The sequence below is a fragment of the Colossoma macropomum genome, unplaced genomic scaffold (assembly GCF_904425465.1).
Source record: "Colossoma macropomum unplaced genomic scaffold, Colossoma_macropomum, whole genome shotgun sequence".
NCBI lineage: Eukaryota > Metazoa > Chordata > Actinopteri > Characiformes > Serrasalmidae > Colossoma > Colossoma macropomum.
The window spans coordinates 27212301-27223341 of NW_023494795.1; the positions used below are offsets into that span (position 1 = coordinate 27212301).

An 11041-nucleotide genomic window follows, 5' to 3' on the forward strand; every position below is an offset into this window, starting at 1 on the left:
TGAATACTGAAAGAACACTGACACTGCATGTTTCATTATAAAGACAGCATAATTAGTCTTGCTCAACTGGATTTAGTGTAGTGTGTAAAACACTTTAAATGTGGCTCTTTCTCTTCTAACTTATCAAACCTCAGGAAAACCAAGTATGAGGTACGGTGGCAAAAAAAAAGCTTGAGGTAGGTTGGCTAAACATATTGGACTATGTCTATGCACTATAACAGTGCAGTTTTGTTTCATACTTGTAATTAATGCAGAAAAGAAAATGCAACACCTGTTTTTAGAAAAATATTTTATTTATCCTCTGTACAAATGAAAAGCAAAATTTTTGTCTTTTATTATTTTTGTATAAAATGGAAAAATACTTGTCAATACTTTTAAAATTGGTACATAAATAGAGCTTTGGCATATGTAAAGTCTAGCTGAGAAACTAAAAGCTTAAACTACATTTAAACCAGTGAGAAGGTCTATACCATACAGTAAAGCCAGCCAGCGGCCTTCATCCCACAGTGTGATTAGAATCGGCCATGACAACCATGCGCTTCCCTTTGCTTGCATCTGCAATGCAATCACTGTACACCACTTACAGCATGCTCGTTCGTCTAATGCCGTCCGGTAATGTACAAAGCAGGAGGTGCGGCGAGCACATTCCTCGTCAGGTTTCAGTCTCCACTTTGCCTGAGTATTAATATGCATTGTTTGTGGCTATGGCTTAACATGACTGCACTGTTCATCAAGGAGTGTAGTCTTTTCAGCAGGTGAATACATCTGTTGTCTGAACTTACAAGTCATGCTAATCATGGAAATCCTGCCGACATACATTATACACAGGATTTCGACTTTGCTGCATAGATTTGTAAAGGCACAGTAAAAACAATGTCTGCTGAAGTCTATAGTGGATGCTGGTAAATACGAGGTTGCATAGCACTTTGTATGTCAAACCATATCCATAAACCAGCTTCAACTAGCTAATCTGTTCCATCAGGACAATATTTACAATGAACTTTATAACAGAGACATGCACATGATGATGGAAGCACACTGACAAAGCCTTTCATGCAAAAAAAAATCTGAATATAAGTTATACTGCTAGCTAGATACATCCGAAGAATAAATTGTTTTAAATAAATATCTTAAAACATTCATCGTCTTGCAAATGTTTGTGCATAGATTGTCATGACCGAGTCTCTGAACTGTTCATCATACAGAGAAGAATCTTGTGTGGGGCCAACATGGAAAAGATCCAACATTTAAGACCAGACAACTCTTAAAGAGTTAAAATCCCTTTTGAAATGAAAAAGCAAAGCAATTCCACCTTAATGGTGGAGGCTTAACACTGTCTACTTAAAATACCTGAGAACTATTTTGCATTGACATTGTTTTTTGTACAATTCTAATTTTCTGTTTGCGTATAAAATCCCATGTGTGCGTTTCCCCCGCCATATTCAGTGAGTTCAAGAGTTCACTGAATTGAAAATAAAACCCCAAGAACATTCTTTTTTTCCTCCTCTCAATGTCATCTTTGGAGCTACATGAAAAGAACTTCCTCAGGACCAGAACCTGTGAAAGCAGTTCTTTTCACTAGATCAGGAACTGTTTGGGTTCTACTGCAGATACATTCCTGATTTTCACTTGAATTAAAAAGGTTTCCTGACATGATTACCTGAAATCCAATACAATTATTAGCAAATTCTACGCCTCTGCTGCTAATCCCTATTTTTTATTTTTTAACCCTCCCTTCTTAGAGCTTTTCAGCGAGCTTGGATTGTTCATATCGTTAATACAGTCCTACCAGAGGAAAAAGAAGAACGAGCACAAGAATCACAAGAGGAAAGTAACATTACTGTCAAAATACAAGGTGCTGAACGGAAGACAGTAAACAACCGTGTGCCTGGTGGTTGGTACGTGAAGTTGAATTTGCTTCAGCGTCGACCTGCGACCAGCAGCGGTTGATGGAGAAGATGGACTAATGTCTTTGGGTCAAAGTGACTGAGGATTTGTGACGGTTTTGGGCTCTGCAGAGGTACAACAGGGGGAACAAAGTGGAACATCACAAGGCACTTGATGGAGCAGCACTAACCATTTCACACACCTTTCCCTATTAGCTGCAGGAGGGCTCATAAACATGTATTCTGTGGTTCCTGTTGCATTACTGCAGTTTCTAAACATCTGGAGATCCCTCACCCTACACTTACTGTAATGACTAACAGGGTGATCCATAGTCCCAATAAATATACAACAAAAGTTCATACTCTTATAGGATACCATCTTAACTGGAGATGAGCGTTTAGACACAGAGCTACAAAGACTTCCATGTAAACTAGATTCACAGCTTGGTCCAACATTCAGTAGTCAGAGACCTCTGTTTTTGCAGGGCAACTAAAGCCCAGTTCTGTATTATTACTATTATTATTTCCCTTTGTTGTCTTCCAGTCCTCACAGGCTGTGAATGGAAGCTCTGGAGAAGCAGGCAGGCCGGCCTCTAGGGGACGCTTCACTGCGTGACGCAGTTTTCTCCCATGTCCTGCGCATAACGGTCAGAGATGATGGTTCGCAGGTCATCGATGTCTTTCCTCAGCTGGCACACTTCCAGCAGCTTGGCCCGCAAGCTGTCCTCCACTGGCGGCTTCTTGTTCTCTTCACCTGAGCAGCTCATAGCTGGAACAGGAAACATAAAAAGAGCCATAATAAGACAAAGAATAGCACTTTAACAAGCTGACAAAATGCCTGGATTTAACTGACAAATGGCACAAATCCTTTTAATGTCACACTGAGCAAGTCTAAAGCCGAAAAACACTTCACCACAGTAATGGAAGTGTAACCTAAAATTCCTTTTTTATTATTAGACTTCTTTACTTCACAATTTGTCACTTTTATTTTCAATGGACTGGACTCTTCATTTAATTTCCAGTCAAAATGACCATTAAGTACGAAATTTTTCTGAGAAGATACAAGCTAATCTACTTTCATAAGGAAGGGAAACATCAAAGAAAAATAAATGGAAAAAGACAGGTGTTTCTAAAAATGGAAATAAAAAAAAATCATTAAAAGTTACAGAAAATGTGGTCCCCTAACAGCTGTGTAAGGCCTGGTAGACCACCAAATCTGTCTCCGTCAGATAAACAGCACTTAAAGCTTTTATCTTTGAGAGAGAGCAGAAAATCAAGCTCCACTCTTGATTCAGATCTAAAAAAAATCCACAGGTGTTTCTGTCCATAGTTCCACTGAGAAGACAACTCAGCACTATGAGTCTGAAAGGATGTGTAACTGTCAAGAAGCCCTCACTGAGAAAAGGAAATTTGCAAATCAAACTAAGAAGCTCTCTAAGACTGAACTTTGGAGGTGTGGAAAAACATCCCTGCAGATTTCTCTGCACAGCTAAAATCAAGTCTTCCAAAAAACGGAAGCTGCACTAAAGGCAAAGAGTGGTATTATATTTGGTATAATATTTGATTTTACACTTATGGCACTAGTGCTACTGTTGACTGCATCATGACTGTTACACCGCACTGGCTTAGCAGAGGTATTTTGTCAACAGTCATAAGAGTAGGGGGTATCTGTCTTTCAAGTTTGGTCTTAAGGCATTCAGGTGTGTAAGGCTCACTTGGTAAGTAACAGATTTCATGTTTAACAGTTGATGCTCTATTCTGTTTGTGCTTCTTTGATTTTTACAAGCTATGGTTTGCAGGATTTGAGACAGTTTGAGCCCAGACAGAGACAGAGCGAGAGAGGTAAGGTGAGAATATATTAAGAGCAGAGAGATGGAGCAGGCAGTTTGGACAGCAGCATCATCACTTATCATATCCAGAAAAAACACTAATCCCTACTGGCTTCTGAAGTTTGCTTCTTTAGTTTTACTCTGGAACTACATAGCTAACAAGTAACGGAAGTCTATTTTAGACCACTTAACTCATTGCAGTTTGAAGCAAGTGCTTACTAATTTAGGCATGCAGTTTGCATGATGTTAAGTAGCTAACAAGAGCTGGAAGCAAACTGATGCGCCAGTACAAATGTTTCTTTTTGCTATTGATAAAGAGTTAAATATAATAGAGTATTAATTTCTACAACAAATACTGCTGAGTTTATTTTACATCCGCTCCAGTGGAAATGTAGGACCAAGTAAATAAAAAGTACCGTAGTACAGTTGTCATTTTTGTTGGGTGGGTTTTTATACACATAAAATATGTATTTGAAAGAGTGAGCGTGTGTGGCCACACATACAGGTTGTTAGAGCATTAGGGGTAAAATGAAATATATGGCATGTGACAGAGAAGTGTGCAGAGGCCGAGTGCAGTAAACAGTGGATAGTGTGTGGATGGATGAGCCACTCACATTTGATGCCCAGCAGCAGTGCCAGGTTGGGCTCTTTGCCCTGAGCTCTCTGAGTGAGGATGCTGCAGAGAGCCTTTAAATCCAGCAGACACAGGGACATCTCCTCCAGCAGATGCCCCGCCTCCTGCACCACGGGGCCCGGGAGCGGCCGCAGCACTTCATCATCAACCGCCTGTCTTTGGTTCTGTACACACAACACAAAGCACACATAACATTAAGGACAAGCTTCAGACCAAAACTCTGAAAGTCCAGTCCTGCACAGGTTAGTATTTTTGTTGCTTTAATACATCTGGTTCAATTTATGAAACATGATTTGAATTTGATTGAAAAGTTCTGGATGTGTGTACAGTTTTTTTTTTCATTTTTGGCAGAAACCATCCTTTACATTTCTTTCTTGTTTTCTGTCAAACAAAAAAAAAGCCAGAAATGTAGACCCAATCTGTCGACAGAGAATATAAATCAAATATAAATTTAATTCATTAAATAACTATATACGTAAACATGTAAATACAAACTTACATCTCAATAGCCTAGCAAAACAATAATAGCCTAGCAAAAGTAATTCTCAATTTTGTAAGGGTTAAGACTATTTCTGAGAAACTTTTATAAGCTGAGAGATTTTTAAACAATAATCCATATCCCACACCCACATTCAAGACACACAACTTATTTATAGTCCATACACTATTATTCACTGTAGCACCGATATGTTCTCTTTCAAAATCAAGAAGGTACGTCTGTCTATCCATCGCCTGGCAAACATATCAGCTAGCCAAAATGGATGACCCACAGTTTTATCTGTGTCAGCAAAGATACTGCTGATAATTGCTTTTTCAAGAAGTGGCTTTTTGGGTTGCCAGGATTCAAGCTCTCAATCTATGATGATAAACTGCAAGTTGCGCCCCTTATCAGTCACACCTTGTTTAAATATATGACACCAATTCAGATAAACGAACCAGTAGATTTTAACACAGAACATAATTATTGTTAGTATCACAAATACGTGTAAAATGTATCCAAACCTAACCTTCAGCAGGTTATAGCATGTTAAAACCTGACATTATTTACAGTTATAGACATATTTGTAACATTATGAACCTGTAATGCAAAGGATTCTGAGTAACTCCATCCCCAGTGCTACAATTTCCTATATTATTTAAGAGGTTGTCTGAGAACTATCAGTATATATTAGACATATTTACAGTAAAGATTAAATATTTAAAAGATTAAAGATTTTATCAGCCAATTTTATCAGTTATGGAATTACTGGTGCCTTAAAATCAGTATCGGTCACACAAGTTTGGTTGGAATAATTAAAATTAGTTTTTTTTTGTATTTGTTCATTACGGTGATATTCGGTTCCCTGTTTAGAATTTAGAAGCTTTGTCTGTTTTAATCCACAAAAAATGTAGTATACTGAAATGACCTTTTTGAAATTTGAAACAGTGGTTTTGAAAATGACTGTTAGGTTTTATTCTATTCGCTCAGGTTTGTCCATTGGGGCATGTAATTTTGGGATTAAACCACATGACTTTTTGAGAACTACTCAAGCTGACTGTGACAGCTGAGTTCAAATGCAAGATGTTTGTGAACATGAATGTGAAGTGTGTCTGTGTGTGTGTGATGTGTGTATGTGTACCCTGTGATGCTGAATTAAAGCACTAGCATTTGAATAAGCTCTTGCTGTGTTGTCTGACCGAGGTGGCATGTTTTTAGGACAGATTCAAAGAAAAGTATGAAACTTGGGTTGAATTTCAAGCAGTTGTTTGGGAAATTCATCAGTATTATTTAATGGTGAATGACAGATTCCAAAAGCGCTTCAGAGTGCTGCAGTGAGCTTGAGCACAGGCTTCAGTATCAGCGATGCTGATGAGGAGCTGCAACTTTGATCTCCAGCAGCTGCCCGGCAAACACGCTGACACTAAGTGAAGGTGAGCAAGCCTGACGATTGCCTCCAGTTATGCAAGATGATGAAAGACCAACCACTCTTCAAAAATCCAGATTTTTTGTGATTTTGTGGCGTGAGTACCATCAAGGTCATCAGTTTGCCGAAATTACAAACAAAATATCGATATTAAATATTACAAAATATCGATATTAAATATTAAAAAGCACAAGGTATTTCTGAAAAAGTGTGCCATTCTGTTCCCCAATTGCATATCAGCCACAAAGGCTTAAACTTTGAACATTTAGTGCTTTAGTAAAATAAGCGGCTATGGGCACTTTTTATTCAGTTGATAAGAGAGAGGAAGAAGTCTAGCTGTTCACTTGAAACAGCACAAACCACAAACCAGGAAGAAGCCTAACTGTTCCACCAAAGTTATTGACTTCCCGAAAGTTCAAACAAATTATAAAACTTTAAGTGAGTGAACTGATAACAGAGTCATCACAACCCATCAGCAAAAAGCATTCATGACAGCTTTGAACTCTATGATGGCAGATTAAAACAGAAAGCCATGAAAGGCCTTTTAGAACAGACTGCAGCCACAGCTTCACTCTTTCACTGACATCCAATTTTTGATGGTGGTGAACAGTGCTACTTCAAGGTCATCAAGGTCAAAACTGCAACCACGTATGTGTGGATCAGAGCACTAGACAGAGAGGGGGGAAAATCCCTGCTGATAATGGGCTTCAATGCCCTGTCAGCTGGGTAATGGACGGCCATAACACAAGGTTTCTCTGTTGTCGTTTTGAGCCGTGTGTGGCTCAGTCTGTGCGGAATGGTTTACGTGTGCGAGCGCCTCAACTCTCTCTCACCTTGAGACGCCGATGTGAAAAATCACATCATGAATTATAATTGTGTGCTGAGGGCCAGCTGGGTTATTCATGACCCTTTCTGCTATGAAAAGCTCAGGGAAAGAACAGAAGACGTAATGGCACTAAAATGAGCCTTCAATCAAGCCCTAACCTCCACAACCATGAACATTTCACAAGGATGGCCAGCAGGGAGATACGCGAGAGCACTTCACAGCAGACCTGGGTGATAATACAGTGACCATTATCAAATCGAACCATTTTTCTGCATTAAAAATACATTTAGAACAGGAGTAGAATAAAAGTAAAATACTTCTACTCGATAAACAGTGAGGGGAGAAAAAGTCTAGCCGTTCACTCACAACAACACAAACCAGCTGGACAGACAGGAGAGTTCGCTGTCAAACTATTGCCAGTGCTGACATGATGAAGGGGTAAAAAAGGTGAGTTTGAGGAAAATATCTTAAAACAAGAGGAGATTATGGCAAAAAGAAGACCAAAATCCCCTGCTGCATAGAACTGGTTTGGTCTTATTAAATCAGGAGTACTGCAGCGCAACCAGAATACATTTTCTGTTATCTTCAGGGCTAAAAATACTAGTTAGAGCTGGACATTTAGTGTGTGGATGTAATTATAAATTATAAATACTGAATGATACTGAAAAATATACTGTGATTTGGCAGATTGTCGTGATATTGCCCAGCCCGGTTTCAAAATGCTCTCACAGTGAAGGAAGCCAGGAGATGGCTGTACCTGGTAGACACTCTTAGAGAGGGTCTCAAGCTCCTCTTCTCTCTCTGCCAGCTGCTTGTGGAGTTCCTGTGTGATCCCCCTCTCCTTCTGCAGCTTCTTCTCCAGCGCCTGATACGGAGAGAGTGCGAGGGAGAGAGAGAGAGAAAGAGATAGAGAGAGGGGAATGACACAGCATTCATTTCACAGAGCACGCTCAGTGCTTCCTTCACTTAGGCAGAGTCTGCTGGTTCTGATTACGTGCATTCATCAAAAGACCTGCTCATGCACCCAACTTTCACAGAAACCCAGCTCTCAGCTCTGTGCTAGGGATGGTCCATATAACATGTTTTAATCATTGTTCCAATGTTGGAGTTGGCAATACTGATACTGCAAAAGGCTGGAATATGTGAAGGAGCCCTCTAACCCAGTGTCCAAACGTATCCTCCTCTTAGTGCTTTGGACCTCTGTGGATAACGCTGGACACCACTGTTCTGACCTATCACAATAGTTTTTACTGTGTGCAGTGAGGACCCTGACCAATCACAGCACCAGGCAGCTGTGGGTTTTTTATGTGGAATTAAATAATTAAATAATAAATAATTAAAGTATCTGTGTTTATGCCTACTCAACTTATTATCTGATGTTCAAAAGTTTAAGGCAGCCTGGGCAATATTTTCTTTGCAATATGTAGCAATAAAACAGAACAGTACTAGATACAGTATGCAATACAGCTCTCACAGCTGTCTTGTGCCCATGAAAGAAAGAGCCATTAACTGTACTGTATGGGCCAATCAAACTAAAAGCTCCAAGAACAACAAAGACAGCTTTCTTACCGTCAACTCCAGGGTGAGCTTGTCAATCTGCTGCTTCTGGCTGTCGATCAGCTGAAAGCAGAGAGCATCATAAATTGAACGATTACCCACAGCTAAAACCCAGAAGATGAGTGTGGACAGGTGGGTGGCTGTGTGGGTGTCAGAGGTGCACTTCATGTGTAGCTTTAGTCGTGAGAGTGTACTCAATAAGAATGAAAACAGACTGGCAGAGAAAACAAAAGCTTACAGATAAACAAAACAAGTGACAGTATTTTCAAGGTTTTTTCAGTCACAAAAGTATATTTTGTAAGCATTTAAAGGTTATATATACAACATTTCTAACACTAATACAGCAGCAAAGAACTATTTTCAATGTAAAGACATAGTGGAATCATGCATGATGAGAAGTGAATGAAGTCACACCCCCTCTGTGTGTCTTTTAATCTGAGCTTCTCTTTTTTTTGTTTTAATATCTGCTCCGGCTGCATGTTAGCCCCACCTGAAAACGTCGGCCCTCCCCAGACAGTAACCCCACACACAGCATTGTGTGTGCACCACTTAAGGTGGAACGGGAAAACTCGAAAAAGGAGCTGACTTCAGCTTTATTGAGAGGTAAAATGCATGAAAACTGATAAGAAGGTTGCTGTGTTTCTGGTTACATTAACTTATTTTCGCTGTTTGACCGAAACAATAGGTCTGTTTTGTTTTGTCCCATTTGCTAATGTTTGTGATAGCAACTGATTAGCTTCACAGCAGCAATTGTTGCAACAGTTTGCTAATCGACAGTCTAGTTAATGTTTGTTACATTACTTGTTGTGTGGTTGTTCACTCTAATGTTACATCATTGTATTTATCTGTACAAAGTTTGTGAAGGGATTTATGGCCACAAAGATCCAAAAAAGCGCTGTTTGCCTCATGTCCATGAATTTGGGGGGCAGAGCTTCTGTAGAAGCACTGAAAGGAGAGGTGTGTTTGTTTTGCTGTTGAGTTCAAAAATCAACAATCGTTCTCCAGAATCGTATAATGCACCTTTAAGATCAGAGCTATCTGCACTGAAAGCCATTGTGGACAAGTGGAAGGGTTGGTGTGTACCATGCTACTCTGACTCTGCTGTTCTAGCAGACGTGTGTTCTCCCTCTCAAGTTGCTTCAAGTCCAGCATGGGCAACCGCACTCCGTCCTCCAGACACTTCTCTACCTTCTCCTGCAAACTAAAGGGGCATTAGAGAGACAGACAGACAGAGATTATTAATATAACTAACAAGTGACTCGAACAGATCTTGCTAGAGATGCACATTACATGGAAGGATTATACAAAACATTCTGCCTTTTCCCTTAAGAGGTTATTACTGCCAGCATTACATTGTCTACAAATAGCTCCATAAAACAATTCAACAAGTAAAGAGCAAATGACGTCCACCATCATTTTTCAAACGTGCAATTGCAGGCTGTTGCTCCAGTCTTATTATGGGTTATGCGAGTGCTGTGATAGAGGAGTTTTAGGCTGTGATTTTTGCTTCTTGTTTCTCTTCATGCACATTACATGACCTGTGAAAAGTTCAGGCTGCAGAGTGCGGACGTACAAGCTATGGTTAGGCATTGAAGACAGTTTCACAATATGCGATATATATTATGAAATTTAGTTTTTTGAGATTTGTGAACAAGTTGGAAAGGACAACATGTACCAGCGAAAGAGCAGTGCACAAAAAATTGCACTGATCCTTTACAATTCAGTTCAAGAACAGCATCAGTGGTAGCATGCCAACCATGTTACTGCCATAACCAGGCATTCTGTCTTTCTACGAGAGCTCAGCTAACCGAAGTGCATTCTAGATCAGAAGCTGTAACCCAGCTGCTGCTCATAAAGCTCCTCTGTGTTATCAATGTGGCAATTTACACATCTGTATGTGGCAAATGTTTCCGTGTCTATTGTTGAATGCAGTGATTTTTATTCAGCGTTTCATGTGCTGTTCTGCCTTAAATCCAATTAAACAAGACTAACTGTGCTCTCCTTGTAATGAAACATACAGTTTGTCAGTGCTTTATAAGTACTGATGATATCCACATGTTCAGAGAAGCATACTGTGGCATATTGTGAGATAATTTCTCACTATAATGATAAATATCATCATACTGTCCATCCCACACTGTGATTAGAGAGAGCTACCTTTGCACAGCAGCCACCAGTTCCTTCTCTCTTTTGGACTGGGTCTCTATGAGGGCGTCTTTCTCCTGCAGCACAGATCGACTTTCCTCTAAGCTCTTCTCCAGCTGGACCACTGTCTCCTGCAGTGCCCGTGCTTTACCCTGCACCTCCTCCAACTGATACACACATAATAATGTGCGAAAGTGAAAATGTGCACATATATATACACAAAGATAAAAGTCAATGATGAATGTCAATGATAAATCTCT

The 11041-nt window shown here is 39.8% G+C and overlaps 1 protein-coding gene across 3 annotated transcripts in view; it reads right to left on the reverse strand.

The window, feature by feature from the left end:
* Nucleotides 1-87: 87 nt before the first annotated feature.
* The window catches only part of cep85l (centrosomal protein 85, like), an 83663-nt gene continuing 72709 nt past the window's right edge, over nt 88-11041 (reverse strand). Inside the window, exons 9-14 of one of the 3 annotated variants that reach the window (XM_036582087.1) lie at nt 10794-10948; nt 9720-9837; nt 8649-8699; nt 7837-7944; nt 4330-4513; nt 88-2655 (exon numbers count right to left, since the gene is read on the reverse strand). In XM_036582087.1, the coding sequence (XP_036437980.1) occupies nt 2492-2655; nt 4330-4513; nt 7837-7944; nt 8649-8699; nt 9720-9837; nt 10794-10948 (780 nt within the window). In that variant the 3' untranslated portion in view covers nt 88-2491. The remainder of the gene's footprint in view (nt 2656-4329; nt 4514-7836; nt 7945-8648; nt 8700-9719; nt 9838-10793; nt 10949-11041) is intronic. The other 2 variants (XM_036582088.1, XM_036582085.1) reach the window with 2 other exon arrangements.